We start from the raw sequence: 26,708 nt of genomic DNA on the forward strand, positions 1-26,708 counted from the left end.
TGACAGCCTTTACTCTGACTACTAATCAAGGATTTCTTTGCAACATGCCGTCAACGACATAACCCTTCGATACTGTTTGTGAAATGCTACACAGGGCCAAAAGTACAGTGCTCTCTAACATACAGCCTTTAGTGCCTCATGTGGTTGTGATCGGGTATCCGTGGCTCTCTGCCTGCATGCAACAGATCTTCAGATCCCCCTGAAGTAGAGTGATGACTAGGGGAAGGTTTTAGCGCCATGGCCTTCATCAATCCTGCAGTGTTTAGAAGTGGTGGGGCACTAGCCGGCACTAGCTAATGGGACAGAAGTAAACACAGGACATCATGATGCTGCTCGTCTCTGCATTGCAACAGAGTATGGTTATGGGTTTTTAAGGCTGATACAAATGCTATTAGTTGTACAGTTTTAGCATCTCATGTTGATATTCATTGAGAATCTGTGTAATTCTGCATTTGTATATTTTTCAAATTTGAGTTTTCAATAAACATAAAAACATGGCTCAGATAATAAATATGTCTAAATGAGCAGCAAATATAAATTTTTCTTGATTTTTACTTCATAATTGTTGTTGTCATTAACAGTAAGCTTCAGGTTGTCTCATTTATGCTTTTGTAGCATTTTTGCCACCATCTACTGTCAACAGTTGACTGAGGTAATTGACAGGAAACATGGGGAGAGTTAGATGTCTTTTTGGCCATTACTTCCACGTGGTACATGCAACCATGGCTGGCATCTGACATAAACAGCCTCTGACATTTTGTTTTTTGTCTATATAATGTATACTCAAAATAGTTAAATAGTGACATAATAATATCTTTACTTGTCATTACTGTAACGTTTATGAAACATGTTCGTAAGGCACAAGGGTTGGTTCAACCAAATTACAGAGAGAGATCTCTAGCTTTGAGATTTCTGCTGCCACCTGAATACTGGTATGGAAGTGTTTGTGGTTCCATTAGAAAAAACATCAACAAACAACATCAGACGGGGGAACTTTTCTTTGGAAAAGCGCTCTTACAAATAAATGAAATATGCTCTAAACACCCCTTGCCCCTACAACTTAGCTCTACCCCTCCATTTTGCATGTTAGCACATAGGGGTAGGGTGTCCAACTTCTCTCTGGGATATAGGGTTAAGACAAGGTGCTACATGGTTTTTCAGAGGCACACTTCAAAACAAGGGTTATGAGGACTCTCTTTTGTTTCAGTGTATTATAGTCCTTTTCTTTATAGCAAGCATTAAACAATTGCGACAAGTTTGCTGATGTCCCTGTCGCTAACTAGCTAGTTAACTAACATTATATTGTACATTGTATTTCAATGTTGCGCTCCTCCCCTTTGATGGCACATGACGCCTGAAATTTTACTTAAGTCCAGCAGCTAAGTATGGGTTGCTACAGTGAGCCTATAAAGCACCACTAGTGGCCAGGTAATGGAACAGTATCCTTTTATATTTGATGACTTGATTGACAGTGTGAAGTTGTAAATGAATAGTGAGCATCCATGCTTTTAACTCCATCAGATAAATGACCAATGGCATTGTGATAATACTAGGATTGCCAAAGTAACCATGAGAAATAAACACAGCTGGAGAAGACATATTGGAATTGTCCTTTTGTGTCTGTTTACAATGTCATCAACGACCACTGATGACGTATGAATGTCTTGAAGGGTTGTTTGATTTCATAGGGGGAGATTTCGTCCACTACCCCTTGTACCTGCAAGGAAAGTGAGCACTCAAAAACGAGGGGTAAGACTAAAAATTGGAAATCAGATTGAGCCAAAGTCTGAGCCAAAAATAAATGGCTTCATACTATTACTGGTAAGTGAGAAAATCACAGACTATCCTGATTGAATATTTATTAGATTCCAGTCTGTCAACTGAGGTGGATGAATCTTCTTTGGACATGGTGTGTGTATTAGTGACCTGGACCGGGGCAAGGAGCATCCATCAGCTGACAGAGAAGGCTTTCAGTGTGGGACCTCACTCAGATAAACATCATTCCCCCCTGACTATCACACACGAACATATACACACAGGCTAACATCCTTTATGTATATGCAGCATATATACACTCAGGAATTCATGCAGATACAAGTTATGGCAATAAACATGCATGCACTCAGACATACAGGGGTAAACACGCATATAAAGATTATACGAGATGTTAGCAGCCTGATAAATTTCTAAATCTGAGAGGTCATGTGAGAGGCAAGAAAAATAAATATATATTATTTGTTGTGAACTACTAGACAATTTAACTTCTGTGGACCTCCTAAAATTATGCTCACAAACCTTTTGGCATAAAGTATGCAACCAACGATGATGGTTTGGTAAATTCAAATCATCACAATTTAATCACATATTCTCAGCTCATTATAACAGAAAACAAAGAGGGGTATCTATTCTAATACACAATGAAATCTCATTTGTCCATAACTCCACCATCACAGACCCAGAAGGACGTTTTATCATTATTAACATGTCAATCAAGAACAGCCAAGTCACAATTGGTTTATATGACCCAAACACTGACTACCCATCCTTTATTCACAACTTTTCCCCCACAATCTCTGTCAATTCTAATGAACCAATCATAATAGAAGGCGACTTCAGTACAGTTATCAACCCATCAGTTGACAGAAGTAACACCACAAACAATATACGAGGGGTCACGTGATGCTGTTAACCTGAGCAGTCGACCGTCGTTGAGAGTCAATGAGAGTTTAATATTTGATAATATCAAATATATTTAAAAATATATATCATAATGAAAATGAAATGTTGATGGTTTTGAACATGGCGATGTAATAATAGTAATAATTTAGTATCATCACAGCTACTTTCTCTATTATTATATTATTTTACATTATAGTATCTTAATTATACACTTGTGGAACGTATACAAACAAAACAAAAGAAAATACACAGCACAACTCCCCCATTATTTAAAATAATAAAATACAATCAGATAAATTAACATAAAAACAAAACAAAACAAATTGCATTTCTTAATAAAAAGGAGGACAAAAAGGAGTTACAAAAGTACTAAAATGCACACCCCCACCATGACAGAAGGTCACAGCCTGACTTACCTTCGTCTGAGGTCCTCTGCAACAGTTGCTCTGCAGCTGAACAGGTAAGCCCTCAATGACTGGAGCTGCTGACGGAGACGCAGCACGGTGCTTAGAGGCTCGCAATGCTCGTACAGACAAGGATTGAGCTGTTGGACGTCTAGCAGGGGCTCCTCATACACAAACTCCAGGAACTCCTTGGCCTGTTTAGACACCTGGAGGAGCACAACAGAGTTTACATCAGGGTCACTGCACCAAGGACAACAGATACATAAGGGTTAACACACATAAAGTTCTGTATTCCGTCATTGTAGTGGATGATGCAGGCCTTAGTCATAATCTTTACAAAGGCCTCTGATTAGAAGGCAGATTTTCTTTATCTTTGGACAAAGCTAGGCTAGCTGATTTCTCCTTCTTCCAGTCTTTATGCAAAGCTAAACTGACATCTCCTGCACGTAGCTTCATATTTAGCAGACAGACCTGAGCGAGTTATCAATCTTGTCATTTGACTCTCAGCAAGGAAGGAAATAAGTGAATAATAACAACAATAGCAAGTCCAACAATTTCCTCTTATCTGCAGCAATCTGCACAAGAATCAAGAAAATCAGACAGCAAAAATAGAAATGCATGTGTTTAAACAACGTAAGGAGCTGTGTTGTTGGTACTGGGGAGAAGTTACTGTAAATACAATCGAGAAAGTCATATATATCATATAATGGCTCAAATTATGATAGTTAAATTAGTCATTCTGCGGGGATTGTGATGCTCAAAATAATTTATCCACCATTTTACAGATGCTTCTTTCAGAATGGGTCTATTGTTGTTTTCTCTTCTGTTACAACTGTTTCCGGCGCATGATCCGGTGATGTAAAATGTGATGTCAGTGACGTACAATGTAATGCTTCAAATAAAAATCAAAGACATCCTGCCTTGCCTGTGGGAAGTGGAATTGGGGTCAATAGGCGATTTTCAACAGGTTGACCCATGTTTAAAAAACCCATACAGACCTGCTAATTTTGGTGGAAAAGCGGTATCAGACTCTGAGTTAATGTGAACGTGGGTATAGAAAATACCTTAATTCCTTTTGTGATTACTCAGAAAAACTTGTTCAGGAAACTCACATCACTATTTTTTTATTTAAAGTGAAAATATTTTACCCACAACACTTTTATTTGAAGAAATAAGTATATACAATGTAAATAGAAATGAAGACAATGGCTCTTTAATGGTGCCCAAAGTCTTTTGAGGATCCAATGATACTCTGCTGATGTTCCAGTCTCTCACAATATAAAAACTTCATACTTTCACAGCCTGTGCAGTAATTATGTTGAGATGGAGGTAACTTTATTATAGTGTAGTTGGGTGTGTGCTTCCCCACCTTGTGCTTACTGGTGTCCCAGTTGTGCAGCAGACGTGCTGGGATTAGGAAGGAGTTGTCCTGATGGCAGCTCTGGCAGTAGTACCAGCCACTGTAGTAGCAAACCTTTGCCTTTCCTCTAGAGAGACCGACTGGACGCTGACACCCTGAGGAGAAAGTCACAGGGTAAGTATGTGATAAACGTAATGAACATGATACTATGGGGTGTCTGAATGTCTCTAATCGTGAAGAAACCAGTTAAACCATTTTCAACACAACAATATACAATCTTAATGTGGAAAAAAAAAAAGCGTATCATTTCTGACTAATTGGGCATGCTACATGTCATCAAATGATGGCTTCATCAAAAAGAGCCACATGAACTGCTCTGTGTCACTTATGTATGTGTCCTAACTGGCTTATCAATCCTAAGGTGTTTCACAACTCATAAATGAGTGTTAACAGTCTGCTGAAGGCGGCAGAGATGAGCTCAAAGGTTGAAGAGCAAATAACTTGGTGATAATATCTGTCAGTTTATTGCTGCTCACTAAACCTTTAATAGCAAACCTGTGGATAGTGCGTAGACAAGATAGTCTAACTTGAAAAAGAACTCTGACCCAGTAAGGTAATATGTTGTTTGATAAAGAATTGTCGAAAGGTCCTTAAAAGAGTGTTAGTTCCAACCAATCAATCAATTTAAACTTAGTGTTTTAAGTTTTGCAGCTGGGATAGAAAACATGCACCTACACTAAAAAACCAAATACAAAAAAAAGGAAAGAAAAAAAAAACAAACAAAAATAGAATCTGGTGCAGGAGTGGACCTGAGCTCAAATCAGTAGGTAAGGTCTACATTCACCTCAAATGACTCAGTTGTCCTCTCACTGCTAATCTTAAAAAATCCAGAATGAAAATGCACTTTTACCACATGCTCACATCGGAAAAGCATCATGACAGGCAGAAAACCTTTGGAAAGTTTTGCCCCGTGTTTCAATGTCATAGGCCACCTCCTCTGTTCAAAGACGGTCGTTCCAGTTTGACATAGATGGATTCTTTTACTCCTCTTTCAAACCATCTGTCTTCTCTGGACAAGATGTTTACATTATTGTCCTCAAAGGAATGATTTTTCTCCTTCAGATGTAAGTGGACAGCAGAGTCTTGACCTGAGGAGTTGGTCCTCCTGTGTTGTGCCATTCGTTTATGGAGAGGTTGTTCTGTCTGCCCAATGTACACAACTGTGCCGCATTGAACAGCATAAACTACATTACTCTGTTTATGCCTCGGTGTTTTGTCCTTAGGTGGACAATGGTGTCAATATCTCATTGTGACAGATTTTTGATGCCGACACCAATATGCACATATTTTTTTCCCTAACTGCAGAGAACATCAAGTCTTTCCTTCAGTGGAATTAACATACTATTATGACTACTCTTATCATAATCGCCCACAATTCAGACAGACAATGCATTTCAGATGGCACACATTCACTGGGAAAAATAGGAAAACTACTTAATCTGTGGTTTGCGTTGTGTGCTCATAATTAAAGTGTCTCCAATTGGCCTGTTACATTGTCAGAAATGTTCCTTTCCCACTGATGCCAAATGTTTAATCTTAAAGCCTTTATCAGCTGATACCAGTTATGTGCCGATATTATCCCTAATCAGTATGCATCAAACAATGTGCTTCTCGCAAACTGTTTTTTCATCCAATACACACGCTTCTGTAAACACAAAAACTGACGGAAACACCTTCTATGAGAGCAACACTTTGAATGTCTTCAAAAAGAGATGTCTGAAAGTATATCTCTATATTTTTCCCACACCCCTTTATGACTGCTCTCAGCCTACCTTCAAGTGTCGCCTTTAAGAACATCTATAAACACTTTAGTTACTTAGTCACCTATTTTACTTCTGGTGCCTGGACTATGTTTAAGTATTGAAGTCTCTCAGGTCCCTATCCACAAAACTAAATCTGGTGCTGTTGTGGACTTGTGGCACAATTTCATCATGATGCATTATTTGCTGAAGACACAAAAAATAGTGAGAACATTACTCCTGTTTTTAGGAAAGAAGCCCACCTAACTTTATTGTGTCCAATCAGGCCCTTAAACTCCTGAAATCATATGTATGTCCTAAACTGTGAGCAATATTTTACTTTCTGTTGGAATTTTTTTCATCTTCTTGTTTAGTGTGTCTTCTGTTATTAACATTCATGTTTTCCAACATCTACCTGCAAAATACATGTGAAGTAATCTCTCAGATAATGGAGTCTTGGTTCTTCCAGTAGTCACAACACAGCTGACTTTAGTAAGAAAGTGTTTGTAGTCCTTAAAGACCAAACCAGATCCTCAGCTCAATTCAGCCTGATCGCTGCCCCACTGTCTGCTTTGTCTTCTAAACTCTTTAAAGTTCATTCTTCACCCAAACATCCAGACCTGGTCTACGATCACACACACATAAATGCCACGGAACTGCGACAGGTGTCCCTTATCCACACAATCTCGGAGAACACGGGGCCTGGAGGAAAACATTTGCTCTTCAGAAAATGATGAGAGGTGGAGAAGAAAAGAAACAGAAGATTGTTATCTAGGTTTTGGAAAACAGAGGCATGGAACGCTACAGAAAAAGAAGAAAAGAAGAAGGACATCGGGAGAGAGACGTGTGTCAGCCTGTTTGTCAGTGGTGTTTCAACACAGGAAACACCACAGACTCAAAAGTGGAAATAGAAAAAAAGACAGGACGAGGACAGAAGAAATTGCATGAAAGAGACGAGTGAGATCAAACAAGCACAGATGAAGGCTGAAAATAAAGAGAAGTTAGCCTGATACATTTTAATCATAGACAAGAATCGGACATCTGAAAAAGGCAGACAATGGTCTAATCAGTGCTGAGAGCTTGATTCCTGTTTTATCTGACCAAAAAAAGAAAAAAAAAAACACTCATGTTGGATCAACAGTCAGCTATACAGGAGACTGAATGATTGACTGAATAAGGTTGAACTAAAAATCATTTTAATACTATTTACTTTTAGATTATCGATTATTCCTTTTCATAAATAAAATGTCAGGCTGAGAGAAAAATGGTGACATATTCAAATTGCTTGGTTTGTCAGACCAGTGGTCCAAAACAACAATAATGACTCTTTGGGTTTTATTTTCATGGTTTGGGCCCAATGTATTAGTTATGATTGCACTGTACATCATATTGTTTTTAAAGATACCATAAAATGCTCATTTTCAGGTTCATACTATTATTTTTTGTGTCTTCTAGAAAATGCTGACATGCTTTTTATCTTAAAAAAATCATTATTTTTCTCATACTCTCGTTTTCTCATTGCTGCAGCACCTCTAATCACCCTCTATCTGAATTCTCCATTTAAGAGCCCGTCTCTAAGGCAATTTCCTATTTATTTTCATAATCCATTTACCATTTCAGTCATTTTTCAAGCAAAAATGTCAAACATTTGCATTCCAGCTTCTTAAATGTAAGGATTTGCTGCTTTTCTTTGTCATTTAAGGAGAGTCTTGGAGTTGTGGCCTGTTGGTTGGACTAAGGAACAATCTGAAAACGTTACTTTTGGTTTAGGAAATTGTTATAAGCTTTTTTTTTTCCTAATTTTTCGACATTTTATTTACTGAATGATTCATCAATTAATCGTGTAAGTAATGAGCAGTTTAACTGATAGTTATTAATCGTTAGGTGGCCTTAAATATGTTTATGAAAAATGAAGCTAAGCTGTGTGTTTCACCTCCAGATTCTGACTGCAATATTTTCTGCCATTTTCACACATTTCATTGAGGACCAATGTGTCGAACATGACAGACAATGAAAACCAGTTTTTCTTTTGGATTAAATTACGGCTTGTGGATAAGATGGAAAAAAGACAACAACAAAGTCTTATCTTTTCGAGGAACCAAATCAAATACATATGTGTAAGTCAGATTTAGACTAATTACAGCAGTGAGCTCATGCTGTTGTTGGGGCGAATGCCCTTTCAAAAAAACCACACTACACTGGTTGAGAGCCAGCAGGCAGAGGGGATGGTCAACAGTCAGTGAAACACTGTGTCACTTCGAGGAAGGAGCTGACCACCAGGCTGCTCTCTGGCCAACTGTGGCCTCTATTTTGGTTTGCTGCTGTTGGGACCAAAGGCACAAAGTCACATATGTATGCAGCATGAAAACATTTGCACACTAAATAACAACCTTAAACCTTAACCTCAAATTCTATATCATGAGGACAGGAAGAGACCACACCCACACATACACACACAGACACACGCAGACACACACACACAGACACACACACAGACACACGCACACACACAGACACAGACACACACACACACACACACACACACACACACACACACACACACACACACACACACAGAGGCCAATGTTCTTCTCCAGCTGAGGCTAAGCTTATAATGTGCTCTGCAAAGCAAAACAAACAGCAAAGCCTCAACAGATAATACATGTGGGACTATTGAAAAAGACAAAGGATAAAATAACACCAAACATGTAAATCTGATGGTGACCTGATCCTGACCAAAACTTCAAAAAGCAGCAAAACAACCTCAAAACAGAGAGGAAGGAATTCTCACCAACGAGCGGAGAGAACATTTTAGTAGACTGAACCAACAAGGATGGACTGCAATGTTGTAGAAATAAAAAATAAATACGGTACTGCTACCGATAATAACGTGTTAACACAAATTCCTCTTAACACTGTTATTTTTTTTGACGCGCAATTAACGCATGCAAGTTATGACCCTTGGCCTGCCCCGTGGTTTGGGAAATCAGGATGCAATGCAGCAGTAACGTTGTGGATGGTAGCAGTAACAAACCTCCTGGAGCAGAAGTTGATAAAGAAAAGGGTCTTATGAATTGCAAGTTCAGCTTCAAAGCCCTGCCAGATGGTTCTCTCGACAAGAACAAAGTAATTTGCTTTTACTGTCGATGTGAACTGAGTTACCACCCGAGTAGATCGAGTCTCAAATACCACTTGCTGGCCAAGCGCACAGCTGATGCAGAGAGCCCTCCTCCCCCTCGCCAAAGGCAGACCATGCTGTATAGTGTGACAACTCTACATGCGACAAACTTTCAACAGCGATAGCTTGCTGCTGGCGATTAACATTGTTTAGTTAACCTTTACAAGTGTAAAGTTGGACACTATATTGTGTTAGTATTACTAAGGAATGTTATCTTCTGTTGTTGTTTGTTGGGCTTGAGTTTGCCATGTTATGCTTTCAGCATATTTTTTGAGCATGCAGTACTTTTGAGGTTATTCTGGAGAATATTCTAGACAGTATTTGTCATTGCTTTGGATTGCCGCAATACTAATAACCATACATTTACATACACCCATGTTGATAAGAATATTCAAAACTACCCCTTTCAGGTACATCGAGAACAGATAAAAAATATGCAATCGATTGACAGCCCTAATATATATATATACACATATATATATATATATATATATATATATATATAGAAATACTGTGTATATACAGTACGTATATATGTATACTGTGTATATATATAGTGTGTGTATGTATATATATATGTATGACCATCTTTATCGCAACCACCAATACTTTCTTCTTTATTTAACAAAAGAAAAACTACTACAATCCTCATGAATACTAGTTTCTAAATTTAAGAAGTAACTATGAATACTCTCTGCTGCCAACTACTTCCCCCATTATCAGCACACAGTAACAACTGCTTTCTCTCCTTGTCTCTGATCTTTTATGAGTCTTTCTGAGACGAACAGAAAGAGGGACAGAGGGAAAGATGAATGGGAATTCAAACGTAGCTCAAAGGTCTACCGATTGTACTGCGTCTCTCTGTAGTGAGAGAGGGTCACTTTGACCTGCCCAGGGAGAGTGTACGGTGGAGAGAGACAGACAGACAGAGAGACAGAGAGAGAGAGAGAGAGAGAGAGAGAGAGAGAGAGACAGAGAGACAGAGAGAGAGAGAGAGAGAGACATAGAGATACAGGGTGGGACGACATCAGGGCAAAAAAAGGGTCCAGCTTTCATCTGCCCGCCGCTCGTTTGAAATTGTCACACCTCTGAGGGTGTTTGTGTGTGTGTGTGTGTGTGTGTGTGTGTGTCTCATGTACATGTGTGTGAATTAAAACTGAAAAGACGAGCGAAGCCTGAGCTTTGATGTGTCTCATTCACACCAACCAAACACTCGAATGAAAATGTGCACAAATGGTGAGTACTATGAGTAAGAAAGTGAGTGAGTGTGTGTGTGAGTGAGTGAGTTAGAGAGACTGCCTATCTTTTGATGTGAGCCCACCGCCTACTTCCTCGATTCCTTCATATCTACCGATTCCAACTTCACCCGAAGCTCCCCCTGTCACCCCCCTGTCCAACAGATTCACATGGTCTGCAGGGGCCTGAGAATGTGCTCCCATGCAACGACAGGGGTCATCAAACCCGAGGACTCACTCTGCAAAGTATGTGCATGTGTATGCGTGTGTGTGTGTGTGTGTGTGTGTGTGTGTGTGTGTGTGTGTTTGAGATGAGGGGTGATGGAGAGTCACAGTCTTCAAACGAACACTAACCGTTTCCTTCAAAAGGAATAAAAAACACAGCGATTCCCATGTGTAATTACTTGAATACATTTTACATTTTGATGCTAAATAACCAATCACTCGATATGTATACATGGATGTAGCATACATATGCAAAGGGCATACTTGAAACAAGTTCAAAGACAAATCAGTGGAAACTAAAGTAGCATACTTAACATCAAGAGATCTTATTTAGATTTGTGGCATCATATAAGAATAATCTGATATGCAGGTAAACAACAAAAGATGAATTAGGTGAGTTAGGCTTGCAGGGTTTTGAGGGCCAATCTGAGTGCTGACAGTTTATCTGCTAATAATCAACGATAACAGACTACTACAACCAAAGAATCAAATTCATTCGAACACGCTCTCTCTGATTTCTTGGTGCCTTGACCTACATCATTCAGAAATTCTCAACTCTTATGATGACTCTAAGAAAATGAAAACAACATTGTTTGACCTAGAGAAAGTTTGAAAGTATGTTCCTCTGTTGTTTGCCATCACTGATTCCAGTTGAACTGCCTACAACCTAAGTATAACATGGCCAAATCAACCTCAGATTGGCCAGTAGCCTAGATTGGTCAAACAACACTTTATGTATGGATATCTTGCCCTACATTCAAAACATCACCAATCTCGTAGTGGCTTGGTTTGTTGCAGAATAGATTATGTCATCTTGTTCTCTGTCTGGACAAAATATTAATCTTAATTCCTTACACATACAATACAAACAATTAGGGATGCACTATATACTGGCCATCATATCAGTATTGGCTGATGTTAGTCATTTTTCCATAAGTCAGCATCGGTCCGATGAGCAAAACTGGTCCGATGTTAACAACTGAAGTTTGTTTCCATCTAGCTGCAGCTCTGTGTCTCAGGGCGGCACTGATGTGTGGGGTTGTGTTATCCACACATGAAGCAATGTCTGTGGTCTGGGAATTTTTCACAGTGAAAAAAGAAGACACACGAATTGCAGTATGTAATACTTGCGATGTCGAAGTAAGGCGACGAGGTTGCCCCGTCAAATCTTTGAATACCACCAATGTGATCACTCATGAAAAACCGCCATCCAGAAGTTCACAACCAACATCAGGAGCAAGCTAACAGCATAAACCGCAAACAGCCTAAACCACTGACAGCAGCAGCAGCAGTTGGGAGCCCAATACAGCAAGGACTCAATCAAACAAGGAAATTTAGAAAGGACAGCGCAAGGGCCAAGTCGATCACAAAGAAAATCGTGGAGATGATTGCCCTTGACGACCAACCATTTTCCATAGCGGAGGACCAAGGATTTCGCCAGTTGATAGAGCACATTGTGCCCCGCTACAGCTTTCCAAGTTGCCGCTATTTTTCCAACGTCTCCCTCCCTGCTCTGCATGACATGGTAGCTATGCATATTCAGAAGTCATTAGACAGCAGTGTGAAAGACATTTGCTTCACAACGGATATATGGAGCTCCAATGTAAGTCATATGAGTATGTTAAGCCTTACTTCTCAATGGATTGATGATTACTTTGAAATGACAAGAGCTGTGTTGCATGCACAAGAGTTTCCATGCTCACACACAGGGACTGCCATAGCTAATGCATTTGACAGCATGTTTACTTGATGGAAAATACCGAAAGAAAATGTGCATGTTGTAATTTGTGACAGCGCATGAAATATGAAGAAGGGAAAGGACGAGTGTGGTATTAAAATCTTGGGCTACATGGCTCATACACTGCAGCTTGCAGTAAACGAAGGAGTGTTAAGCCAGTGAAGCATCTCTGACTGTGTGGCTAATGGAAGGAAAATACTCAGACGTTTTAGGCACTCTCAACTTGCCACCTCTCGACTGAGAGACATACAGACAGAGTTGGGCATGAAAACCAAGATGCTACAACAAGACGTAGTAACAAGATGGAATAGCACATTCCTTACGATGAAAAGTCATGTACTTGGTGTGTATGGGGCAGAACATGAGCTTCCCGCTTCTCTCAGCGCATGCCAGTGGAGCCTCATTGAAAACGACACTACATTTCTCACGCCATTTAAACAGTTAACAGGAGAGATAAGTTCACATTTGGCTACTACTGCTGACGTAATTCCTTCTGTTGTGGCACTGAAACGTAATGCTGAGCAGGGCAGCTGAAACAGATAGCCCACACAGCAAAGAGCACACTACTAGAAGCTGTGAAGAACCAATTTAGAAGCACATTTTCCGAGCCACAGTACGACTTGTGCAACGATTCTGGACCCAAGGTACAAAGACAGCTATTTTGAAACAGTCACCAAGCAAGAGGCAGTACACGTATTGCAGAAGCAAGTGGACAAGACGACGTACAGCAACAGTGCCACAGATACACCTGACACAGAAGAGCCACAAGAAAAGAAGATGCGTACAGAAAGTGATGGGAGAGCGAAACCGGCATGCAAGCACCCCTCAGCTCCATGTACATCTGTCGACAGTGAACGCCTTTTCTCTGCTGCAGCACGTTGTCGATGAAAAGAGAAATAGGATCTTATGCGAGAGAGCAGAAACGCTTCTCAAATCTAAAAGTAAAGGGCTACAGAGAGAGCTAATGACTGTGCCTCAAACACTGATTGTGGGTGATGGTGGGGTGAAGGAGGTAAAAAGTTTTTGCAGCAAGAATAACACCAAAGTACACTGTTTTACCAGCGATATGGTCTTTGACATCTCAAGAGAATTCTGGACATTGTTGCTGAACATCCAACAGTGAAATCTCTCATTTGACACACAGGGGCTTTTGATGTTGTGAAGCAACAATCTGAGGTATTGAAACAAGATTTTATTGATCTGTTGAGCAAAATCAGATCTCTCCATACTGTGGTGTTTGTCAGTGGTCCTCTACCGACTGTCCGAAGAGGTGATGAGAGATTCAGCAGGTTGTTGATGTTGAACAGATGGCTCAAAGCTACATGTGCTGCTCAATCAGTGAACTTTATTGACAATATTTACATCCTCTGGGAACGCAGAGACCTCTTTAAGGCAAATGGATTTTGCCTTAACAAGTCAGGAGTAAGGTTGTTAACCTCCAACATAATTTAATCTGTACACATCAGTCCTGCCTGCCAAGAACAAGAGGCGAGACACATCAAAACAACCGATAAGACAGCACTCGGGAGGAGAACTGCTACTGCCTGAGATAAGCTTCGAACATCGAAGACCGCTGAGCAAGGAGGAAGAGTCTTCACCGCTGCCATCTTCACCCCCCAAAGAGGAGTGTCCTCCAGTCTCAACAGGAGGGAACTTCCACTCTCCACCACCCCGAACCCCACCCAACTCTCTGCCCTCTCCAGTCAGCCTCTCCCCCTCCTCCCTCCTCCTGGATTTCACAGACAAGATGCAATTTGTCCAACGTTGGAATCAAACTCACACCACGTCAAAATCCCATATTCTCTCCCCTAAATTTCTCTCACCGCCCAGCGCCCATCGCGCCGCCACACTTGAAACAACCATCACCGAAACATCATCACGTCCCTCCACCTCCACAGAATCATCCTCTGTCTTCACAAGCTGACAACAGCACAGCACATCCTGTCCATGTAGACAATACAACTAACTAACTGATATGTGCCGGGTCCAGGCACTAAATTTAGCTTCATTAAACATCAGGTCTCTGCAGGACAAACTTTTTTAATACATGATTTCATCATCAAACATAATCTTAATTTTATGTTATTAACTGAAACCTGGTTAGACCAAGATAACAGTGTAGCTGTTCACATTGAATCAAACCCTCCAAACTTCTCTTTCATAAGTGAGACTAGAATGCATAAAAAAGGAGGTGGTGTTAGTATTCTGTTTAAAGAGTTACTTGAATGCAAGCAGATGTTTTATGGAAAATTTACTTCTTTTGATTATGTGGCTCTTCAGTTAAACTCATCTTCTCGGGCTATATTTCTAAATATCTACAGGCCAAATAAATACTGTACAGATTTCACACAACAGAGGCCCCATCCTAGACTTTGGTTATCTCCAAGGGTCTGAACATTTCTAGCAGGGTTCTTCAAAAAAGTTTCTGACTTCATGACTCCAGATCTGCTACAGATTGTCAACATGTCTCTTCTCTCAGGCATCTTCCCACAAGCCATTAAAACTGCAGTTACTAAACCACTGCTGAAGCAGAGCAATATAGACACATCGGTAATGAATAATTATAGGCCCATATCAAACCATTCAAAATCATTGAAAAAGCTGTTTTTCAACAGTTGAACAATTACATAATAATAAATGGCTGTTTTGATGTCCTCCAATCAGGATTTTGAACACATCACAGCACTGAGACTGCTCTTGTCAAGATCCTCAATGCCATTCATTTAAACACAGTGGCAAAATTTCAGTCTTAGTATTACTGGATCTCAGTGCTGCGTTTGACACGGTCGACCACAAAATACTACTGGACTGACTGGAGAACTGGGTGGGAGTTTCTGGTACAGCGCTAAATTGGTTTAAATCCTATCTAAATGATAGAGACTACTTTGTCTCTATAGGTAATTACACATCTGAGCGGATGAAAATTACATGTTGAGTACCCCAGGGCTCCATTCTGGGGCCTCGGTTATTCAACATTTACATGCTTCCTCTAGCTCAGATAATGGAAAACAACAAAATGTGTTACCACAGTTATGCAGATGACACACAAAGCCGCACGGATATGCTTTCCCATCACCAGTTTTGCTGCTCTGACTTGAGTAGGGCCAAGCCAGGCCTGCCCCACCTCCAAACGGGCCGGGGTGACGACTTACAACTGTGACCAACCCGTAACAAACACCCAACATCCCCTAAAATCTATACTCAACTTATGTCTGTGCAGGAAACTTAAGAAAAAGATGTTTTTAAAAGTGTGTGTGTGTGCTTTACATGCACTACGCCACTGTTCCGGTGTCATTTCTTCCTGTAAATCAGCTTTCCATGCATTGAGTTTAAAAGCAGAAGATTCAGAAGAAAATGCTATCAATACGTCATAGAATTTAGATATGATACCTTTTCTGAAGGGATTTTTGATTAGAATTTTCTGCAATGGAGACAGTGGAGGAACCAGCATGGACTGACCTTGGTTAGCCCTGATAAAGCTCCTGAGTTGTAAATATTTTGTAAAAAAAAGTGTTTACAAGGGATATTATATCTAATGTTAGAAGATTTCCATTATTTCCAAAGATATCTTTCATCCGTCTTACCCCTCAGACAAGAAAGGAAAGAGGTTTATTTCAGATATTTTTTTTTATTCCTGCCAGAAACGAATCATATTTTTGACAATAGGATTAGATGTAATCTTTTGGAGATTTTTGGGTTTATCTGATTATATATAAGTGGGTAATGGAAGCTTTAAGGAGTATGACTCAATATCCCTCCATGCTGGAGAGTCATCTGTGGTGATGTAAAACATTAATGCTAATTGAGCTGTCCAGTAATACCACAGCACGTTCGGGCACTGTAACACTCCCCATCATAAGGCAAATATTAAAAAGAGAGACAAATGTAGCCAGGGGCGTCATTTTCTTTATTCTAGAAAAAAAAGTCTGGTGGAGGTGGAGAGGGGATATTCTGGAATAAATATAATAGCTTGGGGACAATACTCACCTTGAGTATGTTGATTCTACCAATTAGGGAGATTGGAAGACCCGACCAACTGTTTTTGATATAGATGCTATAATTGGACTGTAGTTAGAATTCACAACATCTTCTAATTTAGGAACAATCTGAATTCTTAAATAAGTAAAGGTGTTCACTGTTCTGAAAGGCCGAACATGTTTTGGTGGTTTAGTCCTCTCCTCCAAGTTAAGGAGCATCATGGAGGATTTTGAGTTATTTGTTTTATAACCAGATATAGAGCCTATAGATCTAAAAGAGTCGGGACAGATTTCAGACAAGTTTCAACATGATTTTTTTCAAGAAAATCCATGACATGAACTGGGAAAAGTTCTGGATTTTGGGTGAATAAGAATAACTATATAGAACAGCCAATCATCTCACAGATGGTATTGTTTTCTCATGTAGGCCATAAAGAGGCATCAGTATTAAATTGAGACTGTTTCAAAACCAGTTAAAAGTTCATTTTAGCAGGTTTAAATACTCAGTCTTTGAAATGTTGGAAAATAGAATAAATGGCCGTCATGACTTTCCAGGGTCCAGAAATTTAAAGACCAACTCCCCCACTTAAAATAAAATGGTAATGAAAATTATAAAGCTACAAAGACGAGAACTCAAACAATAACTTGTGGACTTAAACGCATCTTTAAGGCCTTGATTTTAAATGGCGTAAAAGACTTTTTCAGGACTTGCTGAGTTACACTGCAGGAGACTAAGAAGGGATACAGTCAAATGAATGAGGAGGGACAGAGAGAGACAAAAAGAGGTAGAGGCTGTGAGTCTGAATGAAATGGTGAAAGGAAAAAGAAAGAAAGGGAGGAAAGGGAGGAAAATAAATGCACTGAGTGAGTAGAGGTGTGCTCTGTATAGAAAATGGACGTATCCAGCTGTCCCTCCCGTCAAGCTCTACCCCAGAAACCCTTCAATCAAACAACTACGATCAAGCCTGACCACTGTAGCATCCCCGGCCGCTTTCATCCGTTCTCATTCATTCATTCATTCATCCATTTTCCTCTCCTCCAGCGCTTTAAGCCTACCAATTATCATCAGTTGCCCCCAGACGGCCTCTGTCCTTGTTCCTGTTTCAGCTGGCCTTTCAAACAGCCCTGCATTAATAAGCCAGTTGTTACAAATAAAAAGGGAGGTGAGCGGTTATTATTCAAAGCCCTCCTACGAGAGAGAGAGAGGGAGCCCACGTTTCACACCCAGGCAGAGTAAAAGCACAGCCTGCCATTTATGGGGCTGTCCAAGGGCCTGGCATGGAGACTAATAAAGGAGGGAGAGAGGCTGTTATGTTTCAGGATATGAAAAGGGTACAGACTAAATACACCCAAAACCGCTGACTGACAGGAAAAGGTGGATGTACTCAAAGAGACAGCATCCTTCGTACATTCAAAATGTTCCTCTTGCTCCATGACAGTAGAAGGTTTTTTTTATAAACCTTTTAAACCTGAATTTAACACGTCTGTACGAGCAGGATGTTGTGACATCACAACAAGATTGGATTGGAAGCCAGTCAGGTTTAATATGCAAAAGTGTGTGGAAATGAGTAGCTTCCAGATCACCTACAGGGAGAATGGACTTTACAGTGAGAGAGAGGACATCTGGTGTCCAGTGGTTAATTTTTTGCAATGAAAAATACTGGTATAGAGAATTTCTAGGATTTTTCATTGAGGGAGAATGAAATTTTATGTCATTTTAATATTATTATAACAAAGCAACTGACCTTTTCACTAATTTTACTGAATGAAAATAATCACACAACAATTCTAAATGGAGAAATATGAAACATTATTTGAACTTTATAAATATTTCAGTTTTTGAGATACAAGGTTGAGCAGATGATAGTTTCATCTGCAATAGAAATATTTCACCAGTGTCTATATAAGTATTTTTGTTTATTGAGATGTTATTACTTGGAGTATCTTCAAATGCTCCATATTTTCACAACTACAAAATAATCATACTCATCAATAATCAAAACTACTTTGTCTCTTAATCTCTCTCTGACAACTATCAACCTGCTGCTCTGCTTGCTTTTGCTTCAACAAATAAACAAACTAGGGATCGACCAATATGTTTTTTTTAGGGCCAACACCAACAGCAATCATTAATAGTCAAGGAGACAGATGACCGATATTTAGAGCCGATTTACATTGGCAGTAAAAATTACAAAGCTTAGTGTCAAAATTTAGAATAACAATTCACTCAAGTGCTCTGGTACAATTTTGAGGTACTTTTCTTAAGTATTTCCTTTTTCTGCTACTTTATACTTCCACTCCACTACATTTATTTGATAACTCATCGGTTACAGTTGACTTTGCAGATTCTGATTATACAGTGCTGATGGGCTATGACTCGTGACGTGCAATCAATCAGATATTGTTGTGGATGGGACATTGAGTTAGACCACAGACTGGTGACCACAGATGGAGAAAGAATACTGTATCAGAGCCAAAGTAGTGCATTTTTAAATAAACAAATTTTATGAGCAGTCGGACACAAACACTGATCCAGATAATCAGAAAATGGTGAATATTGGCCCAAATAATCAGCCAGGAAGGAACTTGGTCTATCCCTAAAACAAACCCAGTGTGTAAATGTGTCTGTATACCTTTGACACAGTGTTTAGGAAGCCAGTTAGATGAAGAGTCTTGAGATTCTAGATGATATGTTGAAAAAGCTTGGCCAAATCTGTAACAGCTCTCGTTGGCATGTACACAGTTCCTGGGTTTGAGTGTGCGTGTGTGTGTGTGTATTGGTCATTTACCTGCACACCTGAAGCTCTGAGCAGTGAGACCCTTCTCCACAGCCAGACAGGTGAGAATACTGAGGAAACTGGTGGTGACCGACTGCCGCTTGGCTCTCTGGGCCTCCCGCTGTCTCCTCTCCCTGGATGGTTTTGATCGCAACAGCACTCCCTGGAGGAGGCCTGGAGCTCCTTCTCCCAATTCTCCCCCTTCTTCTTGGGCAGGTCTCTGTGCTCCGACCACCTCCCGCAGAGCCTCCACCCATTCCTGGGCCTTGAGCTGATCGTCCGCCCGAAGTCTGATCACCTCCTTGGGGAAAACTGCCTGGAAGCAGTTCCCTCTATCTGTCCATGGCTCTCCGTTCTCTGGTTCCTGGTCGTGCTGCACAGCTAGGCAGGAGGCCAGGGAGTACTGGAGGACAGGCTGGGACACAGGCCCTCGGCCCTCAGTGGGGAAGGCCCGGAGAGCAGATCTGGTCAGGACGAAGGTGAAGGCCAGCCAGTTGTTTTGATCCACCAGCTGATGGAGCAGACCTGCTTTAAGGACGTCCTGGGAGTGCTGGGTGAACAGCGGCAGGGTTGTGGGTCTGCTCAGGACACCAGAATCCAGCTGAAGAGAGATTGTCGGCTCTGCTGAGGTGGGGATGTCGCTCTCACCATCAGGCCTTGTGTCAAGCCCCGATGGAGAGGGCGAAGAGGAGGGTGACATGGGTGCAGGAAACTTGGCGACCTGTTGGTTTTCCACTCCGGTCTTACGCTGGCGGTTCTCCTGTCTCACAGGTCTGGCTGCCTGCACCTTCTCCCACATCAGCCGTCTCCACTCCATGGCTTCCCATTGGCTGGCTGCCCTCAGCTGGAGACGCGTGCTGTTAAAGAACAAAGCCTGGAGCGTGCGTTGATCGACGGGTTGAGTGATCTGACCTGGCTGGCTGCACGGTGCTGGTGAGATGACACTCTGGCAGTGTGACAGAGAGTAGGCAGTGCCCAGCTGGCGGTTGGCACTGCTGTCCAGAGTGTACAGCCGGAGCTCACAGGGAGTCAGCTCAACATGGCAGGGTGTCCAGCGACCCCGGGGCCCCTCACGCTGCTCCATCTGACCCTGCTTCACCACATTGCTGCTGCTGCTGCTTTTATCAGCTGGAAAGAGATACAGAGGAGGGAAAATGAGTGTGAGTGAAGTGTGAGTTCTGGATAACAACACGTAAGAAAACAAGCTGTTTAATTCTTAATAAATACCCTCCTTTTTGAACCACTGTGGTTCAGACACAACTGCAGAATTTGAAGTCTGGCAAGGTGGATTCATGTACGATCTCTGATATCCAGCTGCCATGTAAGGTAGGAGGAGTACTCCACTCAAAAACATCTGAAAAGTATCAAACATTCACCCCCTGCGAGCTTGTTAGTTGGCTCAATACAGTTTGTACCTTAATCCTTCAGGGATGTTGACAGCTGTAGTTTTGAGATGTTTCAGTAACTGGTAATGGTGTTTTCCACACACATACGGTACTTATATAACTTATATTACTACGTATTATTACTACTACTTAACACTATTTTTGAAGCAATCCTTCTGAACAATATATTGTATTTTCTGACGTTTTCTTGACGCAGAAATCTAAAAGGGAAACTCATAACAAATGTCACATTTAGGGTAATTGTTATATTTCTATTTACATTGGTTAAATGAGCCACTGAAGAAATTAAAATTGAAAGCAAAGGGGACCACAGATTTCTGTCAGGAGCTGCAAGTTAATGCATTGTGTTTGGCTTTTGGCTTACAGGTCAAATCAATCAATCTGTTATGTTGACATGGCTGGTGACAATCCCAGTAGTTCCATGTTATTTAGCTTCATCTTTTCCCCACCAGCAACTAAAGCCATACCAAACCATCCTGAGAGGTTTCAGAGCGACTTCGAACCGATTTTAGATCTCAGTGTCCAGACAAGTCTCTCAAACCACTCCTGCACCGCAATCCACTCCGAAGCCATTGATCTGTATGTCGTAAATAACCATCACTTAGACAGTAAAATGCCAAACACGCCACATCCAGCAGAGCTTCAGGGCTACAAGAATGCAAGAGCTCTCAACAGAAGTAGTGTATTTAGGTCTGTCATGGTGAAGTGTTTGGAATAGAGGTGTTGCTGATAACCGGCAAAGACAATAACCGTGATATTCAAAAAATTAAATATTGATATCGACATATGATTATCATGTAAATAACCCAGCGCCTCTTAAACTAGCTAGTGTGTGGCATGGATCTGGTCTGTGGCTGCTACTCACTGATTTACCACTGCTGTACAAAATCATGTCAAAACGACAGACATTTATGGTTACATAGACTAGACACTCTCCACCTCCCTTCACCCTTATGATAAATGTTATTCATTTGAAAAAAAACAGACAAAACACACAATAAACAAAGTAAAGATGAATTTGACTAAGAGCATTTTTGTTAAAAAAATGTCTGTACACATCGCAATAATATCATTAGCGTGAATTCTTTTGGCCACAATAATCGTCCAATGAAAATCCAATATCATGACAGCCCTAGGTTGAAAGATATGGATCAATGTTTTTCTAAATTTCTATGGCCATTTTTATGCTGTCTGCCATGACTCAGAGTCTCCATTAGAATCCATTGTAATTGCTGTTAATCCAAGCTGAGAACAGCTGCCATCCTACTGCACATGAAGGAGCAAAGATCAAGCTTTTTTAGAACCATGTTTAGAGACTACAGACTGAAAGTGGCTGACACTCAAAAGACATTCTCTGTGAAGTATTCCTATAATGATGTGCATCTATAGCTTGTACTTGTTTTCACTTGCTGTCGTTTTCAGAGCACACATCTTTTTGGGTGGCTCACACACACATGGTCTATTACATGAGGCTAATCAGAGGCTGGGGGGTGTGTGTGGGGGGGTGTGTGTGGGGGGGGTTTGGGGGGGGTATTTTCCTAAGAGATCCTACACAGGTGTTTCTTGTCACCAAGACAGGAAGAAACAGTATTGTTACAGAGGCCACTCGGCAAAATGTCCCACTTTCCTAATCTTGAGGTCAGTGGAACAATCTCTTCACTGTCTGCTACTCAGGTTTGTTTTTCCCTCATATATTTCTGTCCTCTCCGTCTGTTCTTGTGATTATTATGTGTTTTCTTCTTGATTAAGGAGGGTTTACACTCACCTTTATTGTCAACTATGCTGCATTAACTGCCCAGTCTCAAACATAACTAAAAATAATGGTGAGGGTAGAAGGTGATGGTAAAACTAATTATTACAAATCTATCCCAACAGATACTGGATTTTTGGGGGCAGTACATAAACACATTTTGTGATAGATATGCTGATGTTAAAATATTTCACATTTGAGCAATAAACTTGACGTCAACATAAGCAACATATATACAATATAAAAGTACTTTTTAATCATTCTCAAAGGTTCCTGTTTTGTTACAATCTCAACCAACCATCCAATGAAAAGAGGAAGAGAGTACAAGTGTACAGTGCATCATGAAACTGGTGAAAAACTGGTGAATGATGTGGACTTAAGATGGGTCAGCAAAAAATGAGGACTGTGACCTTTTCTATGAGCTGTCGGCAAGTGCACTTTTTGTTGATTTACAGGTCAAAATACATCTAAAATAAGACTATTAATAATTAAATAAATTCTGTTATAATTGGAAAGGTTTTTTTTCAGATGTCTGTTATATTTTTATGAGAAAGTAATTATTCTTCTTTATTTCAACATGTAGTAAGGACCTGATTTACACTGAAATAGTTACTAAAATGCTGTTGAAACAATTGTCAATGTAACCTGGACATCTAAATATAAAATAAAACACTTTGCAGTCTAATTCAGCAAAGTTTTATCCTTCGTGTCTAGATGTCTTTTAATGGTTATGCAGGTTTACTTAAAAATAACAACAATCACCTCCTACAAACCCCTAACCAATCCCCACAATCTGATTTAATTGTGAACCCCCACAGCAGTAGTCTAATTGGCAGATATTGCATTTTGTTTCTTTAACATGCTAAATGAGTCAAGGAGGGAAAAGGAAAAGCTAAATCCTTCACAGCTCCAGTTAAGTAGACGCTGTTGAGTCAAGTGCCTCATCAATCTTATCAAAACAGCAGCATACGTGGTGTCACTCTAGGTCTCAGACTTTGCATGTTAACAAACCTTTTTGCCAAAAGGAACAAATGAAAATGCAAATAAGTTGGGCTGGAATCAAGTCTGGCTGATTGGCAGTCTTCACGCTTGGGAGGGTCGAAATGAGAATTAGGCATTGTGGCGGGGAAAACTGCTCAGTTCAATTAGCCTTCATCTACACCTGGTAGGTTTTGACATCACACTCTAGTGATAGTCTAACATACACATACAGGCCTTCAACTAGAATTAACACCTTTCTCTCAGCGCTGCAAAGTAGCTATCCAGCACCGCCAATCATAATATTACGTGCCCTTTTCTAATCTAACAGACTCCCACCACTTCCTGGATACCAAACCACATATAGACTGCAAATGAAAAAGCAGGAAAAGGCCCCTGCAGCCACACACAGGTACAATACAATATCCATTCTGTAAGGTAGCACTTATTCTGTTTAGAGTCATAGTGGGCTGTCATCCCAGCATGCACTGGGTCACTAGTCTATCAAAGGGCTGGAGACTTCAAAACATATACTGTAGACCACCCTCACTGAATAAATTGTTAACTCCCCTGGTTGAGTAATGCCAGAATTAGGGGGGGAAAGGATGTGTGTGAGGTCATGAATGACGTGTTCCAGTGCGTTCAGATACATCAGCAATCAAAACATAGAGGAAGTATGAACACACAGTCAGCACAAAGATGCAAATGAACGTTAACAGAAGCACAGTGATTCAACGCAGTGCAAACTATGATGATGATGCAACCTTAACCAGAACAAATTCTACTGAGTTTCATTATTGAAGGGAGGCAGCAGCAAAAAAAACAGACAGACAGACTGAAAACAACTGAAACTGCTTTGGACGACTATCTTAGATGAGACCCCACTTAATTGATTGCACTCATACTGTACTGTGTGAAAAATGTCCATTCACTACTTGCCTATTTTTTCAGTAATAAACATGGACCAGAGAGAATGCAGTGGTCAAACTTGCATGAATACATTGAGAAGAACATTTGCTGCATGCTGTGTCTATATGCATAATTAAACAAAAGAAACAATTTATGCTTCTTTGTTACCATCATTAGGTTAACACCATACCACATGTTTAAGGTATTCTGTAGCACAAGACTCTATGATAATGAAATAAAATCTATCTTTCATCAACGAGTTTTGCTTTGCACTGCTTTCTCTCTAAACTTTACACACAGCACACCTGCAGCCGAGAAGTCTGACCACAGCTACTGTAGGTAACTGTCATACAACATCAGCTCCTCTTTGGTAACCATTTTTCTGTGTAGTTGTCTTCTTTATGACATATATAATACCCAAACAAATTTTTCTTTTAAACAATCAGTTTCACTTTGATTGTTTTCAGTTGATCTATTGTTGATCTTTTTGGTCTTTAAAAAAAGACTGCTGTAAAACAGAGAAAAGCAGCAAATTGTTATATTTTAGTAGCTTGAACCAGCAAATATTAGGCGATTTTGTTTGATAAATGACTTAAACTGATCACTTATCAGTATTTTTGGTGATTAATATTTTGTTGATTAACTAATTGTTCAATCTAACGGTTAGCTGTGGCTCTGGAGGTAGAGTGGCTATTGAACCCCAAAATAGCTCCAGATGGTTGTTCCATCAGCATGTGAGTGAGTGTGAATGGCTGAGAATACAAATATCGCACTGTATTACTCCTGATGAGCAGGCCGGCACCTTGCAAGACATCTTCTGCCAGCAGTATGAATGGGTGAATATGGTAAATACTGTAAAGCGTTTTGAATGGTTGTTAGACTAGAAAAGCGTTAAATGTAGTCCATTTATAATTTCCATTTAACATTAGTGAATGTAAAATCATACAGTATTTTTCATTATCCTCCCATATAGATACTGTGTTTACGTACAAAAAGTTAATTGTGTCTTGTCATTCAGAGGACTATATGTAAAGGTTTCAGAGTTTCGGAGTAGTAAATTCTGCTGAAAACATGGTGTATTACCAAGTTTGTTTGTTGTTTGTGTGTATGTATACAAGCTTAACTTGTCATTACACTCTTTACAGACTCATAAACAGGTGGATATTTCACATTACAAGCTTCAAACAAACTCTGTTTTATTGCATGGACTGTGATTTTTTAATTAAAATAAAATTGTTGAGAAATGCTTGCAACCAAATGCGCACCCAAAAACGTTATAAAACATATGGAGCTTTAATAAAAGCTACAATTACAGCCTGTTTGGTCCTATATATATGGATGTACTATATATTGTGCACATGACAATGATGATTGTTCTTCCTGTTGCCCATCGAAACATCCCCAATGTGAATGAAGAGACATAGCGAGGCTGAGCTAAATCACTCTGCCTTCTCCTTATTACCGCCCTTCTCTTCCTACTTCTCTGCTTTCAATACACGTCGAGCCAAACTAAATAGCCTGATGCCTTTTCACACATATGCTAATACTAAATAATCCTGCCAGTATCAGGGGGAGGGTAATTGGGTTGCTTCTTCTCTCGCCTCATTTGAGTCCATTTGCTGACAGGATTACAGGCTATTATCCCTCAGAATCCCTTAGGATCTCCTTAGGCCTTCAGATGGCCAAAACACACAAACAAATGGCGTGTGTGTGTGTGTGTGTGTGTGTGTGTGTGTGTGTGTGTGTGTGTGTGTGTGTGTGTGTGTGTGTCTGTGTGTGTGTGTGTGTGTGTGTGTGTGTGTGTGTGTGTGCGCGCGCCTGAAGATTGACTGTCATAGCACAGCTGTGTCATTTCAACTTATTATCATCTTCTATCATTATTGCTTGCTCTGAGGATGCTTCAACGTAAGTACAGCGTATGGCCTGAGCTGCAGAATAAGTGGTGCAGGACTTCTGTTCTCCAAAAGACTCTCAAAGGCTGAGAAAGCTTTCCAGTGAATGGACAGTCAATACCGGTGCACAGAAGGAGGAGGTGTGCATGTTTCTAACAGGTAGGGATTGGAGGAATTACTTCAAATTTAATGAGTTGGTTAGCAGAGGACTTGATGTCGTCTTTCATGGCCCTCATTCCAGAAATGCCCAATTAGGCAAATCTAATGCGATTAAAGGTCACTGTCGAGAACGGCACGGTATCGCCTTCATCGACTGCGAGAAACCTGGGTGTGATCCTCGACGACAGACTATCCTGCACTTCCAACGTCACTGCGGTGGCCCGATCCTGCAGATTTGCCCT

At 40.4% G+C, this 26,708-nt stretch overlaps 1 protein-coding gene across 1 annotated transcript in view; it reads right to left on the bottom strand.

Annotated features, from left to right (window-relative positions):
- Positions 1-26,708, bottom strand: part of plekhm3 (pleckstrin homology domain containing, family M, member 3) — a 49,745-nt gene that overhangs the window by 19,727 nt on the left and 3,310 nt on the right. Inside the window, exons 3-5 of the mRNA XM_073474344.1 lie at positions 19,385-20,500; positions 4,453-4,598; positions 3,096-3,289 (exon numbers count right to left, since the gene is read on the bottom strand). Of these exons, the coding sequence (XP_073330445.1) occupies positions 3,096-3,289; positions 4,453-4,598; positions 19,385-20,500 (1,456 nt within the window). The remainder of the gene's footprint in view (positions 1-3,095; positions 3,290-4,452; positions 4,599-19,384; positions 20,501-26,708) is intronic.

The sequence above is a fragment of the Pagrus major genome, chromosome 9 (genome assembly GCF_040436345.1).
Source record: "Pagrus major chromosome 9, Pma_NU_1.0".
In the NCBI taxonomy this organism is placed as follows: Eukaryota; Metazoa; Chordata; class Actinopteri; order Spariformes; family Sparidae; genus Pagrus; species Pagrus major.